At 39.0% G+C, this 23,245-nt stretch overlaps 2 protein-coding genes across 3 annotated transcripts in view; both read left to right on the top strand.

Annotated features, from left to right (window-relative positions):
- The first annotated feature begins 171 nt into the window (after positions 1–171).
- Positions 172–15,767, top strand: pign (phosphatidylinositol glycan anchor biosynthesis, class N). The gene is made up of 29 exons (XM_064333183.1): positions 172–515; positions 1,019–1,270; positions 1,642–1,763; positions 2,389–2,487; positions 2,579–2,685; positions 3,336–3,460; positions 3,707–3,837; positions 4,236–4,352; positions 4,965–5,005; positions 5,230–5,289; positions 5,551–5,643; positions 5,735–5,790; positions 6,161–6,239; positions 6,395–6,577; positions 7,294–7,433; positions 8,337–8,436; positions 8,659–8,751; positions 9,504–9,595; positions 10,465–10,570; positions 11,067–11,175; positions 11,906–12,008; positions 12,247–12,349; positions 12,589–12,675; positions 13,112–13,167; positions 13,333–13,408; positions 14,228–14,301; positions 15,086–15,128; positions 15,247–15,299; positions 15,604–15,767. Exons 2-29 carry the CDS (start codon positions 1,044–1,046, stop codon positions 15,725–15,727), a joined length of 2,799 nt encoding a protein of 932 aa, XP_064189253.1. The 5' UTR covers positions 172–515; positions 1,019–1,043; the 3' UTR covers positions 15,728–15,767.
- Positions 15,768–18,618: 2,851 nt separating this feature from the next.
- Positions 18,619–23,245, top strand: part of hnf4g (hepatocyte nuclear factor 4, gamma) — a 12,391-nt gene continuing 7,764 nt past the window's right edge. The window contains exon 1 of one of the 2 annotated variants that reach the window (XM_064333193.1): positions 18,619–19,075. In XM_064333193.1, the coding sequence (XP_064189263.1) occupies positions 19,036–19,075 (40 nt within the window). In that variant the 5' untranslated portion in view covers positions 18,619–19,035. Of the gene's footprint in view, positions 19,076–22,886; positions 23,081–23,245 lie in introns of those variants that run through there. The other variant, XM_064333194.1, reaches the window with a different exon arrangement.

Raw genomic sequence — 23,245 nt, 5'->3', positions numbered from 1 at the left:
CAGACACCCATGGATAGTAAAATTAAATTTAATTCAATTAAATGCTGTATATAATTAAATGCTCGATATAGTTCTAATTTCTATAGAACAATACATTATTTGCTACAAGAACGCATTCAACACCATGCACGGACCATGATTTAAAAACTACATCTACCAGAGATCGTACTGGTAGGCTGTCAGTTCAAAGGTCATTGGCTAGCTAAAGTAGGAAGTTGAATTCAAAACCACAGAACTGTTCTGTTTTGAAGTCTAAGCTGCTTAGTGCAGGTGTCATTAGCCACATAACGATACCATTTACACATAAAACGTCTATCCTTCCTATTGAGTGTTGCCTAATGGTTTTCGAGCATATAATCCTTTTTCGCGTTGTAAACTGCTTGTAAATTCACTACTTGTGTGAAATCAACAGCAGCCGGCTCTGCAGTGCCTTAGTTGTCATTCATTTTTAAACCTCAGCAGCTAGCTACATAATATGCTAGCCTGGATTACAAGGAACAAGGAACTGGGACCAGGTAAAATGTTTTGAAATCTAATCTATGAAATTTAGCAGTCTTTGCCATTATTCCAGCTAGGTAGTTAGTTTATCTTCCACGTGGCTAGGGTAGGTGTTTAGAGTAGTGAACAGTGCTGAACACTGTTGTAGATATACTCAAACTGTAACTGATTGGCCAACTAACGTTAGTTCATAAGCTAACGTCCATAAGTCTAACTTTAAAAAAAAATGAAATCTCATTTTGGCGTTAACGTTAGCTAGCTGGCTTAAAATGTTCCCACAGCAACATGTGGGTTGCTGTCATTTTAAATGAAATAGCTTTATTTATTTCTCTAGCTAACATTAATGTCCGATTGTTTTTGGAAATGGTTACTAATGTTATAATGGCTTTTTAATGGTTATTGTTGCAAACGGGTTTATGCCTACAGTTTATCTATGTTGTAAAGTGCTTACCAACATATTCTGCTCCTGCCAAGAGATACATTCCGATAATAATTTAAGTTTCTTTGTCTTCTTTTACAGAATTTGAAGACTTATTGCTGCCGAAATGAACATGATTACATTTTTCATAGTGGGCCTCGTTGTCCATGTTGTCTTCTTCATCTCCATATTTGACATCTACTTCACTTCTCCTCTGGTGCATGGAATGACCCCTCAGCATGTTCCCCTCCCTCCTCCAGCCAAGCGTCTGGTATTGTTTGTGGCAGATGGCCTAAGAGCAGACAGCCTTTTTAAGCCTGATGTCAATGGGACAATAAGTGCACCTTACATAAGGTACTGAACTGAACATATGGTTTATGTGTATGGCCTCAATCACCTTGTTTGCCAGCTAGTCATGTGATGGGAATCAATGTTGTGTGGACTGCTATTGTAAGATTTTCTTTTAAGATGTGTAACTGTTTGCACAAAACCATTAATTCTGACAGGTTTGTTAAAGCATTGTTTTGGGTCAGTGAATACAGTGGTGCTTAGCTGTACTGACAAAGGCATGAATAAGGAATCATTGAGTTCTGAAGTAGCTTTGCTGTTTTGTTACTCAGGAATCAAAATGTAAACATTTTGCACTGCAGATCATTTTTAAGTAAAGCATATGGTCTTCAAAGTTGGTGTCATTCATACGGTATTTTGTTTTGTCATTATTCTAGGAGTATAATGAAAGAGAAGGGTAGTTGGGGTGTCTCCCACACCCGAGTTCCCACTGAGTCTCGTCCAGGCCATGTGGCTCTGATAGCTGGGTTTTATGAAGATGTCAGTGCTGTTGCTAAAGGTCAGTGTGAAGCTTGACTGTCACCAGGTGATGAAAGGAAGAGAATGCCATTCTTCTGTAATATTTTTTCATTAATTCTTTATACAAATTAGATATAATACCTACTTTTTTTGTGTACAGCGTAATTACATTTTCCTTGACTATGCATTGAACATGAATATGGGTAGGCCTAAATCTTTCTGCAGATTCATTCATGTACAGTACAGGCCACTGTAAAATGTCACTCATAGTCCAGCATGCTGGATGACTAGGATTTAGCAGTGTAATTATTGGATATGTTAATGGGTTGATGGCATTTACAAAAGGTAACATTTGTACAATTATAATCATTTTCCTAGATTAGTACAGAAAACATGCTCTAATAGAAAAATCGACCTGGGGACAGTTAAGATGGGTCCCTCAATGTAGTCCTGATTCATGTTTTTATACTGTCACTATATTGTGGCTCTGAATGATGGTTCTTTATTTATGTCAATACAAATTACTACATCATTTTCATAGAAAGTCTGCCGTGCAAATACTTCTCTTGTATTGTCCTGCCTACTTATTCCGTATATTGGGGCTGTCATGTGACCCTTATCAGTCATGTATTAATATGGAATTGATTTTCTGACTGTTTTTGCAGGCTGGAAAGAAAACCCTGTAGAGTTTGACTCTGTGTTCAATGAGAGCAGACACACTTGGTGCTGGGGGAGTCCGGACATTCTGCCCATGTTTGCCAAAGGTAAGAGCGTGTGATTGGACAGAGCTCTGGTAGAATGAGGACGTGGAAGAGCCTTATCTCTTATGGTCAGTTTGACTGTGTCTGTATGCAGGTGCCAGTGGAGACCACGTTTATACCCACACATACTCTGCAGAGGATGAGGACTTTGCGGCCACAGATGCCTCTAAACTGGACACATGGGTCTTTGACAAAGTGAAGGTATTTCCATGACTGGATCACTGTAGAATTTATAATATTTTCCATTTGCTGCTGCTGATGTTGACTGCTGAGTTTTATCAAGGTAGTGATCAGAAGTGAACTGCTTTAGTTATTTAAAAGTGATTCAGTATGGATGGCACAGATTTCTACCTGCTGACAGAGAGGTGTCTGAATGAGTCAATGAATCACTGACCTGTATAAAACTAGACCCAGCCTTTCAATCTGGAGTTGAAGGTCTGAGAACATCCTGTCTTTAGACACTGCTGGAAGTACTATTTTCTGCCAAAAGAGAGCTATTATTCATATAGGAAAACTTCAGTCAGAATACAGTAAAAAAAAAGAGCTATCAATGAAAAACATTCCAGATGTGGATTAAGAATATCTCAGTGTTGGTAAACAATTTGTCTGCTTTGATTCATGAATCCATATCAGAGAACCCCTGAGAACAATGGTTCAAAGAGCATTTATAATGGAAAACATGTAATGGGTTCTGATGGGGTGAATGTCTTATTATCTCAGGCCACCAGAGGCAGCCCCTTTGAGCTTGTGCAGTGCACACAAATTGAAATATTTGCAGTACTTCACCACCTCTTGCCTTAGGGAATAGTGCGCATCGCTAGTGTGAATGCTAAGACCTACACTCTGTGCAGGCCTTCTTCAGCTCAGCGAAAGAAAATGAAACCCTGTTCTCAAGACTGCATGGAGAACACAATGTGTTCTTCTTGCACTTACTCGGAATAGACACTAATGGACATGCCCACAGACCTTTGTCAAGGTACGCTTAAAATCTCTTTTACTTTACTATAATGCATATTGTACATGATACGGTCAGAACATCACCTGTTAATATATACTTACAAACTGTGGTAGTGTCAAACTATACATTGCAGAAAAAATGACAATATTGCATAATTTCCCCTACTTGCAGAAAAGAAAGTTTGATTATTGTGTGTAATTTCAAAACTCCAGGACTAAAATCAGACATACATATGGTAAAATGTATACTTTTTTTGCTCTGTAGGGAATGTATAGAAAATACTAAACTTGTTGATGCTGGAGTTGAAGAGATAGTCTCTGTGATTGAAGACTTCTATGGAAATGATGGAAGGACAGCATTTGTTTTCACGTCTGATCACGGCATGACAAATTGGGGTAAGAGCTGCCTTATCACGTTTTCAGTCACAGGTATTTGGCCACGGTCAAGGCCCATCTCTAGCTATCCTTGATTTTTGGACTTCACTGTGGTAATGCCCCTTACGGTAAACGCACTGAGTGAGATATGGAACACCATATGCAACTGCATTGTTGGTACACGGAATACCAGGTGCAACTGCACTGTTGCAACGTGGAATAACAGACGCATCTGCATTGTAGTTTTTTCTAGACTTGAGTTCTGACTGGAGTTCTTTTTGGGACTGTGGAGTAATTCATGAATTATGCAGTTACATACACTTGTGTGCGGATGTTTACAAGTCTAAAAATATTTTTTTCGCAGTCTGTGACTGGGTGCTTTAATGTGACAGATTGTGTACGGGCTGGTGTGTTTTCAGGGTCCCATGGAGCTGGCCACCCCTCTGAGACACTCACCCCACTAGTGGCCTGGGGGGCAGGGGTCCAGACAGCCCAGAAAGTCACTTCACAGAGCTTTGATGACCAGTTCTTGCAAGGTAAGTTTCTACAGCAAGTCTGCTTATTCCAAATGTTGCCAAAGATCAGAGCCATGCCATTTTCTTGTGATTCATTTTTGCTCAGGCTCCCTCTAGAGGCCAAACTAAGATGATGACTTTCTCAATCTTCAAAATCTTGTATGGTGGATGGCATTTGGTTTTCAGTGGTAAAATATGTTAGGAATGTACGGTATCAAGTTTCGGGCCTTGAACAAACCTTCCCCTGTGGGAAAACTTTAAATAAAGTCGACCATTTTAACTCCCATACACTCACAAATTGATATATAGAGATTTATTCAAACACATCAAGCCAATTACAGTTCCCTCAGGTTGAAGACATCATAATAGATGATTGCAGATCTTTCTGTACTGCCTTTCATGCATGTGTTTCAAGGCATTTCACTCCATTTCAGGAAAAACAAAAATTTGAAATCCAGTTTTGGACTATGAAATATATTTACTTCCATAAACACTTTTAGACCCACTGATGATGTTTGTGGCAGTTTTTTTTTTTTTAAATCAGCAGCTATGAAACAGCTGGATCATTGGATATTGTGTGTCTAAGCTGAGACTGTCCACTGAGTTTAATTGTATTATTTTTTCATTTGTCAGAGTGGAATCTTGAAAACCTTAAAAGAGTGGATGTTAATCAGGTAACTCATTTTTTGCCTTATATAATTTTGTCATAGTTAGAACTAAAAAAAAGTTATGCTATTCATTTTTTATGTTGTATGCATGGTCCAATGTATGGCAAATAGTATATAGTTTCAACGATCATGTAAGTTCTATTGAAATGCTGTGGAATATGCTAATGTGTAATTTAAAATGCAATGGTATTGAGGCACCAGCAATGATAATTGTTTCCAAATGTCCACAGGCTGACATAGCCCCCCTGATGTCCTCTTTAATTGGTGTGCCTATTCCCTTAAATTCTGTGGTAAGTTTGTTTCGTAGTGAGGCTTAGTCTAATTTCACCATGTAGAATAACATCAACCAATGAAACATGAAAGAAAGTAAAATGTAAATGGCCATTAAATATGTCATCTTTGATGAGTTGTAACTTTTTTCTGCTATGCCATAATTTTCTTTGCTTATTATTTCCTATAAATATACATCATTTGACATTATTTCATAATTTTTCTAGTTCTTTCTTGTTTTGTGCCTTATGTCTTATTAATTGCTTTTGATTGGTTTTCAGGGTGTCCTACCATTGCATTACTTGGATAACACCGAACTCTTCAAAGCAGAAAGCATGTATGCAAATTCTATTCAGATTTTGGAGCAATTCAAGGTAGAGTATTCAGTGGATTTGGTCTCCATTTTCTCATGCTAATAAAGGTAGCTAATACTCACGATGTCAATTATTTGTGTTCTTCTTTCAGGTCAAGATGGCCCAGAAAAAGGAAACAACGTTATCATTTCTTTTCACTCCTTACCAGTAAGTCAAACATCATTACAGGGTGACAGTGATAGAGTTTAGGCTTTTAAAGAGCAGAAGCAGAAGTTCCTTGATTGATGTTGCATCTTTAAAATGATGGTAGTCATGTTCAGACATTGATTCATGCAGCTGAAATGCAGTAGCTTTCGTACAACCGGCTGTTGCTAGGCAGAACGCCAAGGCATAGTTTACCATTCCCCCTTATGTGGATTTCCTGGCCAAAAATTCAAAATCTCTGAAGATTTTGCATGCCTTTGGGAGAGGTTTACACTGCTGTAAATGCGAACGGAGCAAGGCATCACGTAATGCCTCCTACTTTGATAAAACTCGCATTGCTTTTATCAGACCAGCATCATGCATTCTCTTCCAGCTTGCTCGCTGAATCCAAACAGCTGGATTTTGTTCGACATGCAAGATCACTGATCCAGCAAGGGAAATACGATGAAGCTGTAAGTACTAGTATCACGCTTCAGGTTTTTTTTTTTGCAGTCAGTTGTAGTTCCACAGCACCTGAAGCCATGGGCTCAGCAGGCCCTGTATGTGCAGGACTAAGGTCCCCCCTCTCTGTCTGTCTGTCTGTCTGTCCATCCGTCCTTCTTCCTAGATCATTCTATGCGACACCATGATCTCGGAGGCCATGCAGGGCTTGTCCTACTACCACACCTACGACCGCTTCTTCCTGGGCTCCAGCGTGGTGCTGGGCTTCGTGGGCTGGACCTCCTATGTCATCCTGGTCATCCTGAAGACCCACGCCAGCCTGCGCAAGCCTCACGCACACAGAGACCCGGTGAGGGACCCAGATCACACCGCTATATTCACAGCTTCTGAAGCTACTCAAGTGGGATGGCTTCTTTTGTGCCATTTAATTTAGAGTTATACATTGATTTAATCAAATGAGGATACTGTTTGCTGAAACTTTTGGTAATTTTTTAGAAGTATTTATTTTTTTGCCAATGTCACTATGAGCTCTATGTCTGCAACATAAACATGAAGGGACCTATGTTATCAGTCAAGGTGCAATTGTCAAACGCTAGCCGTAACTGAAGGTGCTGGCAAATTAGGACGTGTCCAAAACGATTTCAGTCATTTTGTGACACCAGGCTTTGGCACAACTACTGCGCAGTCATAAAAGAGGCTGGTTTGATAGGAGTACATTGCCTGTTGGTTTGAGGTCACAAGCCCAGTTCCCTAATCATCATACTACCTGCCTCTATGACATGTAGAATACAGCGTGCCACATAGAACGTACTGGATTTCTGAGGGTTGTATTGTAATGTACCACCTGACCGGTCCAGACATCTGAAACACATTTTTAACATTCCAAAGGATCACTCAGTCATCCAAAAGTTAAAAATTTGCAGAGGAGAATATGGGTTATTTAGAAAGCACCCTCAAATGCATGGGGTTATAAACAATGAAGTACAGAACAAAGATTGTGAGTGCGGTTCAGATTTGAGCTGCATGGATCAGATTTGGATGTTTGACACCACGTCTCTATTGCAGATCTTGGCCAGAAGCCTTGGGAGAGTGTTCCTCTGTGTGGGAGTGCTGGTCACATTTTTCCTGCTTATCCAATCCAGCCCCTGGACCTACTACATCTACTGCCTGCTGCCGGTGCCTGTGTGGTACTCCGTGTTTAAAGAGTGCGTGAAACTGAATTACATGCCGTTTCATTTCTCACTGAAATGGAGATCTGGGTTTGCTGCAGAGTTATTCTATACATTGATCAGGTTTTCATCCCTGGCATTCCTCTGTCTCCTGTGCTTCCTTAACCAGATTCCAAGTGTTTCAAGAGGTTCTGTATTGCATTTCATGGTCAAACTTCAGCCACACTGCTTTTTCATTAAGAGCCAGCAAATCAGAACTCCAAGCTTCATCAATAGCAGAAATAGAACTTTCATTGTTATGAACGAATGGTGGAATATCTGGTTATTACAAGCCACAGATGTTCTATGTATCTTCATAAAGTAGTTAAATGTTAAGCTTGCCGTGTTCACATTTTCTTATAACATTCTTTTAAGGATGGCTTTCCTCAAATGGCTAGTCCTGCAGGATTTTGATTTTCAGGGTTTATATGACATATAGTCATTTTTGTGAATTATTGTTTTTTTTTTTTTGAAGTTCAAAATTCATTCGATTGATTAGAAACCTGCTGTTTTCTTTTGGCCATTTTGTGAAGGTCTCCCTTTTAGCTAGAGTGAAGCATCTGATAGACAAACTCTTTAAATTAGATATGAAATGCATTCATAACTGTAGAGTGGGGAGGCATGAAAGGGAGGGGATTATTGTGGGGACTAGGGATCTGGAGTGTGTTTAATAATCTTTAGAAGCTCGTTTGAAGGTCAGTCAGTATTTCATATGTTCTCTGATATTGGAAAAACCAAACTAGATATTTAAATGAATATATAATTTAATATAAATCAACATTTTTTTATGTGTAGGTTGTAAGAATATATTTTTATATATTAAAATATTATTTTTAAATGTAATTTTGGCAATGTCATTAACTGCCAAGATTCCAAAACTATGTATTGGGTTTCTTTCAGGTTTGGAACAATTGCAGATCTGATAAGCTCTGCTCCCTCATTACCGTTAATCAAATGCTTTGGATATTTTGTGGTGGTGATTCTTGGGATTGAGCTTTTGGTAAGCAGAACTTTCTGTCTTCCTCATGCATAGACGCAGTTCTCAATTGTGTTTCCTGAGGAGGGGAGCTGTCATAGGCATAGAGGCTTATGCTGTCTTAATTATGACAAGGCATAATTTTCCCTTTGGCATAACTAGAACAATTGTACTCAAAGGAGCTTGTTTCATAAAAGGAATATGAGAGATAATAATTAATCCTTTGACATGCATGTCATTTTTCAGGTTGTCAGCTTTTTCTACCGGGCTATGCTAACTCTTGGACTTGTTGTGCTGTCAGCGTGGCCTATTGTATCCCAACTGTATACACAAGCAAAGGTAAGAGTTAACTGCTTCCAATGTACTGATGTTTCCTGTCTATTATTATGATTTCTCATTCTAAATTCTAATATATGCCTTTTTCCAAATCATAATATATGCCTGTCAGCACTGTTAATGAGTCACATCACCTGAGTGCATTCATTAAGACCTTTTTTTAAACCTGTTTTTTGACCTGAAAGACCTTCAAGCGTAAACTCATGACTTCCTTTAATCACCCACTCTTCAGAAAATGAAGGCTTTCTTGAGTGGTCTTTCTAAGTTCTGGTTAAGGTTTTTAAAAGGTAAACTATTCCTGATACATGAAATGTCTGAATATGTGACATCTTTTAGACAGTAAACTTCCATCATACACTTGGAGGTATAATTGTGCGGTTTGTGGGATCTGATTCGTACCTGATTAATCAAGCTGATTTGGAACATAAACTTACACACTGTGGGACGCTAGGACCTGCATTGAGGAATTTTGTACTTGACAACTATCAGTATTGAAGCAAACTGGGTTAGATCTATTATAGCTAAACCTTTGTGCACAGGAATTAGTACCTCTTTATAAAATGTTTCAGAATTTATAGGTGTTCATATTGTCATTGCGTGTCTGTCGATTTCTCCCTCTGCGATAAAGTTATTTTTCCCATACAGCATGTTACAGCCTCCCTGCTTAGAGGGTAAACAGTGACAGTCATTAACTGGCTGTAGGATGAAGTGCCGCTGTAGGACTGCACCCGTGAGTGTACATGTGCCCGTTTCAGGTCCGGTCGCTGGGCTGGGTCCTGGGCTGTCTGTTTCTGGCCGCGTTCCCCCTGATGCCCGTGGTGGGGCGGGAGCCCAACATGCACCTCGTGTAAGCGCCTGCGTTCCTCTCTCAGCAGTTCACCGTGCCTCTTCCCCCCCGTTCCTCCCTCCATTCCGCATTCCTGTCTATGAGGCTAAATTAGCCTAGCGCTGGCCGCCTCGTCACAACGCTTGTTGCCATGCGGTTGCTATCCAATCAGTGCAGTCTTTAATCAAGGTCCTCTGTTATTTCCTGGGTATGTGTCTTCACTGCTGTTAGAGCTAATTAAGTCATCCCCATGTTTTATTTCTGCTTGTTTATTGTGCTGGTGAATTATTACTTTGTCCTGGATGTTGTGTTCCACATTTAAACAAGTGTGAAATCCATGTTTATTTTTGTTGCAGGCGCAACAAAAACATGTTTATTTTTGTTGTTTTCTAACAACACTATTTCTTATCTTAAACAGAATAAATGCAAGTGAAAACATTGTCATCACACACGCAGTTTGGCTAGTTAATTTTGGTGACTCGCTCAATAAACTGAGGAAAAACAAGTGCTTTTAATTTTTTGTGAGTCTAAAGAAGAAAAAAATGCTGCAACACTGATTTCCTGCAACACAGAAACTTTATTATTACGTTTCGGTCATTTTGCTCCAACAAAGGTCCGAAACGTCAGTAATAAAGGTTCTGTGTTGCAGAAAATCTTTTTCTTCTTTACCTTCTTAGCTTTTGTGCTCCATTTGTTAGCACCTGTAAAAGCACGTCTCAGGTGTGCAGATCGCACTTCTAAGAATTAATTCAGAGTTAAAATTAAGGAATGATGGAACGTAGGAAAATTGTTTTGTTTGTGTCAGTGCTAACGTGGCCATTTGGTCATGGTTTATCTTGCGGTCTACTCAGCACTCAGCTGTCTTGTGTGGGTTTGTTGTTCCCCTCCAGAACCTGCGCTGGCGCTGCCACCCTCCTGTCGTCTGCCTGTTTCCTGTGGTCGTCACGGAGAAGCACACCCCTGCAGTGGAGGGACTGCCAGCTGTACATCTCTCAGGTCGTCTCGACCGCATTTGCATTTCTGTGACCTGTCACACACTCTGGTCACATCCTCCCCTGTGGACTTCCTGCTCTGATTGATGTTGTGGTTTGACTCAGTTTGTAAGAGCATCGGCAATGACGTCAAGGAGAATTTTAAACGTTAACTGTGACATATTGATTTTTGAAGGTGACTTGCTTAAACTAAGAGGGTGATTCTCCTGTTGACATATGTGAAGTGATATAGGTGGTGCATTGACAAACTATAGTAGTCTAAACCAATGTTTTTTTTTTTCTGTTTTAGTTTTATTTGTAGTTTTCTTTGAAATTTTATTTGAAGTTCACACCTTGTGATGGAACATAGCATCTTTAAAGATTTTAGAACACAAAACCTTCAGTGTACTGAATACCTTGAGTATAATGCACACATTTGCTGTGCATATACTGTATATGTTGTACATAAATTGTGCGAGTCTTGCCATTGTAACATTAGCATCTGTGCCCTGCTATTGCAGATGATCCACGTGGCCTTGTGTGCCTATGTTCTGAACAGCACTCACTCCAGTCTGAAACTGAAGCAAGGTTTGCCACTATTCAGCCAGATCGTCAGCTGGACAACACTCGGTGGGAATTCTTTGAAAGCATACACAGATGCATTTATTCATAAAAATAACTTGTCCATTGCAGTGCTGGAGACACTTGTCAGTATTGTAGCCAAGTTTACATCTCAGGAAAATCCATTTATTTTGAATAATGCATATAGGGCTCATCTCTTGTAATTGAAGCATATGCATGTTTATGTTAGACATGTTGAGGTAATGTATGTATGTATGTGGCTTCCAGGTTTAAAAGCCAAAGTGACCATGTAAAAACACAGATAGCCTTGGTTTTTGGTCTGCTGAACTAAGGCATCTTTTAGATTGGGAATTGGACACGGTTGGGTTAAACATTCAGCAGTGTGGAAACCAGGCTATTTGTGGTCTCGTCTTCATCACAGTCTAAAGGTAATGACATTTCTCACTCTACCGGGCTGTTTTCAGACCTGCACTTTGCTCTTTTGCAATTGGCATCTATTGTTGAAAAGCCCCCGGGAGGCCTGTCACAAAGGTGTCGATTGGGCCTTAAGAATCTGACCAGCCTCACTGTGCAGCTCATATGGTCACCAGCACAAATAATCCTGTGTGCTGGCCCAAAGGGCAAGTGTGTGTTTGTGTGTGTGAGTGTATGTGTGTGTATATCAGTGTGTGTGTGTATGTGTGTATCTGTGTAAGTGTGTCTATGTGTGTTTCTGTGTACATGCGCATTGGTGAGTGCTGGTGATTTTTACTCTCCTTGGGCCCGCCTCTGTCTCTAGTCTCCTCTTTTGTGGTGCCACTGCTGAGCTCCACCCACCTGTTCCAGCGCCTGCTGAGTATTTCACTGTCCCTGGTGACCACCTACCTCCTCCTCAGCACAGGGTAAGGCCAGGAGCTGCCCGCACTTCGTGGGCCAGTCCTGCTAAACGTTTCCACACACAGGGCGTCTTTACTGGGGACAGGATTCAGGCTATCCACAGTTATTTCCTGTCCTTAATAGTGATAGTGTTTTCATTATTCTACAGTTACAAACAGAACGGTTGCGTGTATTTGAATCCTTGTTTTTGCAGTTGACTGAATAAATGCACTTTTTTCTGCTGGGATGATGCTGTCCTCACAGCTATGAGGCTCTGTTCCCCCCAATGCTGTGCTGGCTGATGTTTGTGTGGATCAACATTGAGCAAGAGGCCATGAATGCTCAAGGTGTCTCTACCAAACTGGAGGTACAGAACTGTATAATATTATATACTTACTAATTAATTATCTTACTCATTTGTAAATATTTTAGTTAAATTTGTATTTGTGAATAGACATCCATTCATATTGTTCATATATACTGTTTAGATCTGGTTTTTGTACCTTGGTGTCTTTCTGATATGATGAACTGGTCATCAGCGAGAGAATCCAGTCTTTACACTGGACTGGAACTGTGATGTAATGAGATTGGTGTGTCTGTTTGCAGCTCTCCCGAATTGATTTTTCTGAAAATATTGACATTACCAAGATCAGACAACTGAGTCTGGACGACATCAGAAGATCCTACTTTTTTGTATCCTTTACTGATGATTTTACAATGAGCTACAGTGAGCATAAATAGCCCGCAGATGGCGCTGTTTGCAACCTTGAATCCCCCAGGCTGCTATATTCCATTGAGAAATTTTAACATTCACAAAAAGATGAGCCTAATTCTGAGGTTGTAATAATATTTTAAAGGAATAATTTGTTGACTGAAAGTATTGTTTCCGTGGAATTCTTGATAATGGTAATAGTCCTTTGTATAATTGACACATTCAGTACCTTCAAAGTACGTAAATAGTTGAGAGCAAATTAATTGGTTGAGTCACCAATGAAATAGTTTAGTTTTAATGCCTAACTGATGTTTTTTGTAATCCAATTTATTTGGTGAACCAGTGCATGAAAAAAGTTTATTTACCTGAATTAGACTATCAAATCAAAAAAGGTCTTTCCCTTAACATTTCCTCCAGGTTTTCTTCATAATAACAGCATTCTTTGGCACAGGGAATATAGCCTCCATTAACAGGTAATGTGACTCGTAGTTATTCAGTGATTGACATTTAATAGACTCTGGTAATGTCAGTCAATGGTGCCAGTGGTTATGGACTTAGTGATGTACAGTTACAAAAATGCAAACAAACAAAATCAAACAGTCTTTTCATCAACCGTCTAAATGATGTGTCTCTCCTAGTTTCGACCCTGCATCTGTGTACTGCTTCCTGACAGTGTTCAACCCTTTCATCATGGGGGCACTGATGATGTGGAAGGTGATCTTTCTGACATACACACACATTAAAGCACAGTGGCTAATTTCTCACTAAAGATTAAATTAGCCTAAGAATAAATTATTCTAAAATCACCTCATTTTGCATTTTTATTCTGTTAGTAGTCTAACATTTATTTTATGCACTTTCCAAAAAGTATGATATAGTATTTTGCAACTGAGTCATTTAGCTAAAAGCTTTGTATAATGCTGCATTATCATTCCACACTCGGAAAAAATGTGTACAAGCAGTGAAAGAGAATGTGAGCTAAATGTTTTCTGACTCAGTGTGTCATAAACAAATGTGGTTAACCATAATATATTTCAGTAAAGAGGTACTAAATTACAACTGGTGTAATGAAGTGCTGTGTGGTAGTGCAAAGTATACAGTACATAGTGAACCTCCCACACAATTTCCCTTGGCAAACCGCAATATGATGCAATGTTGTATTGTGCTCGGCTTTTAATATTCATATGACTGTCTGTGTTTATTTGAAATAAATTTGCTTTAAGCTGCTGCTTACTGTTGTTTTCACAAAAAGCAGTCAGCATAGACGAGCAATTACTGCTGCTTATGAACAGCGAGGCTTTATTAACTCCATAACTGGAAACTGCTGCATTGAGACCAAAGCACAGTCAGTACTGTTTACAGGTCCGAAAGGAAGTGATTTTTTTTTCCAGTTGTAGTTTATTATTGAGACATTGTTGTGTTCATTAAACCACAATGCAATTCAGTGAATGAAGTTCTACAGAAAGCATTTCATTTCTGCTGTTTGGATGCACAATGATGCAAACCCGTGTTCCCGACTCGTTTGTTCTCTAGGTTTTGATACCCTTTGTAATCGTGATGTGCACGTTTGAAACCATTCAGGTCTCAACACAGCTCTCCTCAAGAAGGTAACAATGATTTTGTATCATTCAGCCCTTTAGATGGATTTTTGTTCATTTTATGTATTGATTTGTGACTGTGCAACATAGTTTAGGTCAATGTACATATTGTGATATTTAACACACCATCCATTTATTCAATGAAAACCTACTGGGTAATTACTTTCCTCATATACCATAGCACCAGGTTTTTGAACCCGGACTGTTCTATTTACAGAATGGCTGGCAGCTATGTCACCCGGTACCCTACTCATGTAAAAAGTGCTAAAGCTGTAAAGGTGTGCGCTTGATTAGTACTTGGAGAAAAACGAACTTGCTGCTGGAATATGTGTTTTGTTAGCCAGTAGTGGGTGCTCGTTCCTCTAGACCAAATGGGATAACCCTATCAGTCTCCCAGCACATTGACAGTGGTGTTATGTTGTCGAAGATACTTCTATCTATCAGATGAGACGTTAAACTGAGGTTGACTTCCTGGGACTCCCTCACATTAAAGATCCCATTTCACTTTATGTCAGAGAACGGGTGCCAACCCTAGTGCCCTGGAGAGATGCCACAAAACTGGGTTCTACATCTGGCCACCTAATAACCCCTTACATCTAGCAACACAATCCCTCACATCCCCCACATGCCCACGTTGATTCCCCAAGATGTTACTGCGAAAGAAAATTGTGTTTTCCGTTGACCTACCTGCTAAATGAACTTTTTGTAAAACTTTACAAGAGGAAATTCAGATTATACTTATCTGTTCATATAAAGCATCTGTTCACTCATTATTTTCCTCATCCCATTATAGCCTGTTCCTGATTGTGCTTGTTATCTCTGATTTGATGGCATTGGTAAGTAAAGACTATGTTGATTTAAAGCCTGGGATTTTCCTTTCCGTTAAATATAAAAGCAGAGCTCTACAGTGTGCCAGGGCTAAATTGCCATGTGTGTTTCTTCTCTCATCTACAGCACTTCTTTTTCTTGGTTCAAGATTATGGGAGTTGGCTTGACATTGGCACCAGGTCTGTAACCTTTAAGGCAGAAAATTTGTTCCGCTATCCTGGAGTCACGTAATTGGCCGTAATGTTGACCAAAGTGAAAATAAATACTTTAGTGGTTCTTAAAAGCTGTTTCAGGAGGAAGGTATATGCTAGTCTGTGCCCTCTTGATTCAGTGGAAGTTTCTGCAGCAAACAAACAGACTAAGGTGTACAGTTGTGATCGGGCATGACATACTAGGGATTAAAGAAAAGTGTTCATCAAAAGCTGTTCAAAAATGACATCAAATTCCGGAGCAGATGTTGAAACTTTCTGTTTGTGCTTTTAGCATCAGCCATTACGTCATTGTGATGTCCATGACCATCTTCCTGATGCTGCTGAGTATAATGTCACGTGTCCTGACATCCAAGAGGATCTACATTGGCCGGAGGAGGAAAATGCACTTTACATGATGTAACTTGCAAGCTACAAATGTTAGAGGACACTCCTGGACTTAAAGAAAAAAATGCTTTTGGAGAGAGATGTCTGAAGTGCACTGCTTTTGCAGAGCGATGTCTGAAGTGCGCTGCTTTTGCAGAAAGATGTCTGAAGTACACTGGCTGTTTGCTCAAATACTGTTACAAGGGATATTTGTACTGTATTTTGAAATAAGTTTTAAATCATCAGATGCAGGACGGAATTGTAGGGCATCTTGTTTTTGGGGTTATGTCTGTTATGTGCTCACCAAATACCGTAGGTGGCTCTTAATATTTATGTTGTTTGTCTTGTTTTAAGTACTGTGAACCTGCTTAGGTAAAGGGAAAACAATTACATAATTTTGCTTTAATTTATGAACAGTGCCATGTGTGAACTCCCAAAAGTTGCTAAATATATTTACTGTTATGAACATAAGATAGTACTACTGATGCTTTACCAGTTTATGCAATGCAGTCCCCTTAAACTCACTTGACAAGTATTCAACTTCTGAATTTTTGATTTCAGTTTCTTCTTGTGAAACATTATGCCATTGGACCAAAGGTACATGAGAAATTAATTTACTGTGATCTAACACTTTAATATGATATCAGATTTTTACTTGCTATTTGATATTGGCTTTTTTTTGTTTGTTTGAATTTTAAGGCTTCTGATCTCTGCTGAGAATTATATCTTCGTCAGTTCCAAGTGGAAGTATGAATAGGATGCAATTAAATATTTTTTCTGTTGCAATTTGTCTAGTGGCCTTAGGCAGTTGTAGCACTATTTTGAATTGTCGGATGTGTTGAAAGATTAGTACGCAGGTACACCTTTAGCAGTATTCCAGAATTGTTAAGGCCATGTCCATGGTAACATGGCAAACAAATCCCTAAATGGGTACATTTACATTCAGCTGCTAAGCAACAACACAATGAGTCGCATGCTTACCTGTTGGTGTCGGCCCAATTTCAGTAATCCTCCTTCAACCATTTAATTGTGTAGCAGGGTTTTATGGCGCATGAACAGCTCAATTCTCTCATTGTAATAACAATTAAAAATGAGTGGGTCTGTTGCCAGCGCCGCCCTGTAAGTTCTGCCTGTGCCCATCCTCTGCTTGAACGTTTCCCCTTTGGATTGATGAATTGTTGCGGCCTCCGTGGGCACACTTTTGCCGACTAGAAATTTGAAATGACCTTATTGGAAGCTGTTTATCGGCTGACTTTTCCCCCCGTACGCAATCTCACATGCTTCACTGGGTACAGGGTGGCAATTTGGTTCAGACTTACCTGAATACATTGGTGGTCCACATTGCAACCTGCAAAGTTGCAAGTCTTGTGCAGGTGTGTCTGCTCTCGCTTTCACACTCCCAGCGAATAGTATCTCAACCTGCCCTTTTATCTACACGTAGAAGGACACGTGATTCAGGGATGACCTTAGTTTGTTAGTAACCCTTAATGCAGAGACTACGCAAGTTAAAATTAAACATCAGACTGGTGGTCAAATATGATTCACGTTCCGCTGAAGAGAAGACGTCCACTTAGTGGCCACATGTTGTTTCCACCTCTGGTTCAAGTGGCTTCTCACATATCACTCGTTATTTACTCCTAACCAAACAAATGTGTTCACACTTGTGTTATGGGTGGCTGTGGATATCACAGTGAGACTGAAATCAGTGACTGGTTTGTTGCCTTCTGAACTGAGGCTGTTGGGCGAACCAGCTCTTTAATTAGAATAATTGGGTGTAGCCCACGGGTTGCCAAAATCAGCCACAGGGCTTATAAGCTTTCTTTCTTTTGAGTCTCAGGAGCAGTGTTGACAGATGAAGGTGAACCTGCCAAAAGCCATTTTCCCTGCACAATAACATATAAAACTAGCCGAATCTGGCAACACTGCTCAGAAGGACTGAGAGAATGGTGTAAGGTGAGGATCTTCGGTGCCTGGTAATTTGTGGTTCCCTGTCTCAAAAGTGGTATGGGAGAAAAAAGTTTTTTGTGTGCAGGTTTGGCATCTAAAGTCTTCTGATCTAGAATAACTAAAGGTTTTTAATGGGCCAAACTGTTTTGTTGTCAAAGATGGCAAGACAGTTGTGTGTACACAGAGAATATTATGGTTGTGGGAAGCCACCCATACAGAAAAGTACATTTCACACAAGCCCCAGAATGTATTCTTTGGATCATCTATCGGCCGTGAACACTGTCGGGCGTTGACTGTTGTAAGATAGCTTTGTAGATCATGTTCTGTTTTGGCTGAAATCTTACACAATATTTGCATCCAAATATAAACGGCTTTATCTTTTTTATTTTTTTATTTCGGGCTCTAAATATGTTTAGAGCTGTTTTTGCTCATATTGTAAAGAAAGCATGAAAATATGAAATGAAAGGGAGATACCCCATACAATTTTATGCATTTCATGTACGCCGATTAAAATGTAAACAAAAGCACAATTTAGATTTATACTTGCGTTGTTTCTTAGCATTGCTTTAATGACGATTAATTACTGATATTGCTGAACCGTGTATTTCACGTATATAAGCAAGGTAAAGTGATGAATTATTTTTTTAAAATAACTGGAAGGTAATGAGGCGCTGCATTGCTGCCACCTGCTGGACGGAGTAATTAATGTATGTCCTTTACATTAACAATCACGCACTTTGAAACGTTTATAAAATATAAATACTATTATGCGTAATATATTTCCTTATTTCCTGTGCAACAGTTGGCGTACAGTCGATTACTGGAATATACGACGCATTTGAGATGCATTTAAAAAAAACATTTTGTCACAATGGATGACGTGCCCAAGCCACAGGTGTGACAAGGAAGGAATGAACACTACTACTTGTAACTCCTTCAACTACAATGCTCTTGGATTCATTAAGTTGTTGTAATAATAATAATAATAATAATAATAATAATGCATGTTTCTGTAGTTGTACCTTTGAAGATACAGTTTCAACCTGAAACACAGCAGATTTTAGGCTATACAGGAGTTAATTCATGCAGAAATATATTAGTTTAAAACGCGACCAGCAAGAACAACATTTAGAAGAATAATTTCCAAGTTTCTCTTCACAATTTCTTTTATGAAGGCTTCCACACCTTATGTTTCCACAAACAAACGACAGACCACATTTTCTTTTCCTTTTTATTGGGGCTGGTTACTGTTTAACATCCCCACCCAAGTTTCAGTTTGTTTAGTGAATCGATCTAATGGCTAAATCCCGTGACGACATGGAATGGGTCTATTACTGAATTATATCTCACGCGTTAACTCGACACTCTGGTTCCAACATATGGATTTGGGTCTATGGTGTACATTAAAACGGGGTCTACATTTCGAAAGAAAGGTGAGACTTAATGCATGACTGATGCCTAATGTGAATTAGCCTTAGGGAAGTTGGCGAAGGTGTTGTTTAAGTTATTGAACATTTACTGTTATTAAAATGTTGCAAGTTAAGCGTAAAGTATTCCTTATAATGTGAATGTATTAAGTTCCTTGCCAGAGTTCCATAGGCTATCTCGGTTTCAAATAGCAATGTACAATTTAGGTACACCCATGAAATAAGATTGTGTCACGTGGTTAGGTTTCTTTCCCGTGCGGCGGCTTACCCACCTTAAATGTGTTGCCATTGAATGTTATTTTATGTCTACCGAAGACTGTTGAAAGTAGACCCTCAAAATAGTCACAATATTGAACATATAGATAATGGTTTCACGCTGTGACGCTGGGTTTGTTTATCTGTATTTTTTGTAAATTGCTTCATAAACGATTTGCCCTAGCCCTAATGGTTAGGTATGTTAAGTTAAGTAGGCTACGAAAAAGAATGCAAGTTTGTACTGATGTACTGAACGTATCACGTCTATTCAACGCAGTCGTATTTATAGTATCAATGAGCTTCGCTCATGATCACGTGGTTACACTTTAAACCCACGCTTCTGTGCTGTTATTTGCCGGTGCATTTCATTATTCATAAAAACACAAAAAAGAGTAATTGTAATTTATTCGAGGTCTCAGGGCTGATGAACGACCTGGCCACTTTTATTGTTCACAAGAAGTACATTTATAAATTTTCAACATTTTAATGCATGCATTTGCCATGGTTAGCCGTATGGATATTATACTGTGGTGTTTTTCCATCATAACACCAATTCAGTATGCTTTTTTAGTTGTGTTTCATGGAATAAAAATCACATGATACCTTACACAGTTTTATATATATATATATATATATATATATATATATATATAAGCCGAATTACAGGTACTTTTTTCTTTGTTCATGCCATTTACCTTTATTTTGTGCATTTACAACATTTTTATGACATATATCTTAGCTCTGTTTGCACATGATATTAGTATGCTTTATAAAGCAATATTTTTCAACCACCATCTCTGTAAGTGTATTTATGTCTGTCAGCGTTATGGAGTTACTATGAGTATCAGTGCCCATTCGGCCTTTTGAAATATGTGAATTGCTCATTTTCATAAATAGCAGAAAACGGGCAATCATGTATATTGGATTGCTTCCAGTTACTGTAGCCTATAAATATTGTGTGGCTGCAGCAACAATACAATGTAAGGTAGATGATTGCTGGCAGAAAAAAAAAAAAAAAATCACTGCTCCCTGGTACTGGCTGGTACAAAAGGCTCTTCATCACAATCATTAAGGGGAAAAATAACTAAACAAACACTTTGGTTTATAGTCACTTCAGTTGCTTGGGTCTCTTTTCTAATGCCCTGGTGGCTATCATAAATGGCACATGTGGCTAAAGGTGCCATTGAGGCAGGGTTCATAAATAGGAATTATTATACTTTCAAATCTGGATCCATGAACTCTCATGCATCATTAAAAAATTCTCATTACTAAATATATGAGTAAAAAAATAAATATTCAAGGTTCTGTTCTCTAATTAAATGCACATGGCACTTGGGGCTATGTGTAACTTGTTTCCTGAAATTAATATCCAAATATTATTATGATTAGAAAAATGTTTTCATCTAAATGTGCATGTTCAGTTATAATAGTACTTGAAATGAATTGGAAGTACTATTTTACAGCTAATTATTACTAATAGATAAATCTAAACCATTGTATTCATGGAGCTACTCGAACACATGGTGCAACGCTTTCAATAGTTGGCCATGTGACAGTTATGTTGCACTGTTAGCACTTTGTGGAGAGCGATGAGTCAGGTTTATAGCTCCTCAGTATTTAGTTAAAGTGTAATCCCCTCCGCCAGGGTAAAAATAAAAAAAAAACACAGATAATGGTTTACACAGGACATGTATTAAAGATTAAAGTTTGATTGAATTATTTGAGAAACTCTGACATATTTTGACAATAATAACATTTTCCTCAGTCATAAGCCATAAGGTGACCAATGATTACCTGCTATCAATGGTCAGTGTAACCCTACCTGCCGTGTTTATTGCCAGGGACTTATTGCTCTCCCTCATTAACTTAGCGATAAGGCAATAAATTCCCATGGCGATTGCAGTCATGTATCCAATTGCTTATTATAATATCACGCATTCTCTAAATGTGCAGTTGATGTATCATTTTGCCAAGGATTTAAATATTTTTATCCAGCAGAATTGTTTTTATTTATATATTTTTTTTGCCTTGAGCTTTCAGCTTTAAATAAGAATGGAATCAATTGTCTAGGAAGGAGTGAGAAAGCTTTCTTCTTAAACTTAAGTCGTTTACTTATTGCACAACTGTTCTTTTGAAAAATAGAGACACAAACCAGTTTTTCCATGAAATTCGACTGCCTGGTGTTATAATACATACATGTGGAATTCAGGTTAGATAATTTCTGGGCTGTCTATGGTTCTGATTCTGACAGATACAGGGGTCAGTATTGGATAAATAATTTTTAGGTGGTTATTACATTGCAATTCAAATATTCTTCAGATTTTACTCAGTTACTCTCACAAGTGCCTCAGGGATCATCTCGCAAACAGGAGTTATTTTTTCTTATTATGACAATAGAATCTGATGTGACATGTGACCCAGTACTGTTAAGTTCATGATTGAAAAGAGTTGTTTGGCAGATTTCACCTTAAATGTGACCTTTCTTTGGTCATCTACTGTAGAGGTCTTCCTTGGCCTACCAGGCCCATTGTGATTACTGAGCTCAACCATGTGTTTTCTTCTTAATGTTCCAATTGGTTGATTTTGGTATGCCTAATGTTTGGCCTATGTCTCAGTCTGTTTTTTTTTCATATTTTCCAATGACCTCCTTGACTTTTACTGGCACACTTTCACTTTCTCTGGTCCTTATATTGACAAATGCCAATAACAGTCACCAAAGGCAATCAAAAGCCTAGAATCAAGACTAGATACTGAAAGCTCGTTTATACTTGTAGTAAAGAAAAAACTGAACACATCTGACTAATCAGAAACACCTGTGAAGCCATTTGTCCCAAACATTATGAGGCCCTGAAATGGGGAGGGCATTAATATGTCCACCATTTGCTGCTTTAACATCCTCCACTCTTCTGGGGAAGGCTTTATATTTTATGTTGGGCTGCAGGCATTTGTTTACATTCAGCCAGAAGAGCATTAGTGAGGTTAGGCATTGATTGAGCAATTAGACCTGGCTTGCAGTTGGCTTTCCCGTCGATCCCATAGGTGTTGGATGGTGTTGAGGACAGGGCTCTGTGCCGGTCAGTCAAGTTCTTCCGCACCATTCTCGACAAAACCATTTCTGTATGGACCTCGTTGTGTGCTTGGGGGCATTGTTATGCTGAAACAGCAAAGGGCCTTCCCCAAACTTTGGGGCAGCACAGAATTGTCCTTCACTGGAACTAATAAGCCTATTCCAAATCATATATTTTTTATTAGTTTCTTTTAAATAAAATTTTAAAATAATCTAGAATACTGTCTCTTTATTGAAGAATAAAAATTAACCTATATCGAGTACACATACTGTATGCGAATTTAGAAGTTAGCCCCGCCAAAGGGTTTTGAAGTTGACTGCTTTGCAGTAGTTTTGAAGGTTGCCGACTGAAACTTTAATTTATGAAATGCATATTTTTGGTCCTCATGATAAGTATCTAGAGCACAGATAAGTACAGTAAAGAGTAATCAGGAAGCAAGGAGTCTGTGGCAATGCTCCTCCCTTTCTCCAAGAAGCACAAATCAGGCAGACAGACAGAGGTGTAGCTTTATGTTTGCCGCTCTCCGCTGCCTGTGAAAGGGTTTCCAAGGAGACCTCGACAGTGAGAGATCTAAATATGCCTCTCCCTAAATCCCTGATGGACATGGAGGTGGTGAATTACTGTGAAGGCCTGGATCCTACCTACAGCGCACTGGAGTTTGAGAGTGCCCACGCACTTTACGGAGGGGGTGAGTGTCAGGGTTAGCGCGTGTGCGGTCAACAGTGTAGTGTACGCTGTGCTGTGGGATGAGAAGACTTCATGCATGGAAGGCCTCATCAATGACTCACCTTAACTGTCAGACGGCTTGTCAGTTGACAAAAGGGCTTCCTGACCAACCAAACATAAACATATT

Source organism: Anguilla rostrata, chromosome 4 (assembly GCF_018555375.3).
Source record: "Anguilla rostrata isolate EN2019 chromosome 4, ASM1855537v3, whole genome shotgun sequence".
Lineage (NCBI taxonomy): Eukaryota > Metazoa > Chordata > Actinopteri > Anguilliformes > Anguillidae > Anguilla > Anguilla rostrata.
The sequence above is the reverse complement of the archived record's forward strand: the minus strand, read 5'-3'. Positions and strand labels throughout refer to the sequence as shown.

What these genes read in the sequence shown, in the direction of transcription:
- pign (XM_064333183.1), top strand. Translation starts at nt 1,044, where the DNA reads ATGAACATGATTACATTTTTCATAGTGGGCCTCGTTGTCCATGTTGTC. An exon ending in TGATGACCAGTTCTTGCAAG is followed by an intron (nt 4,353 to 4,964) that starts GTAAGTTTCTAC and finishes TTCATTTGTCAG; the next exon opens with AGTGGAATCTTGAAAACCTT. An exon ending in GTGTCTCTACCAAACTGGAG is followed by an intron (nt 12,350 to 12,588) that starts GTACAGAACTGT and finishes GTCTGTTTGCAG; the next exon opens with CTCTCCCGAATTGATTTTTC.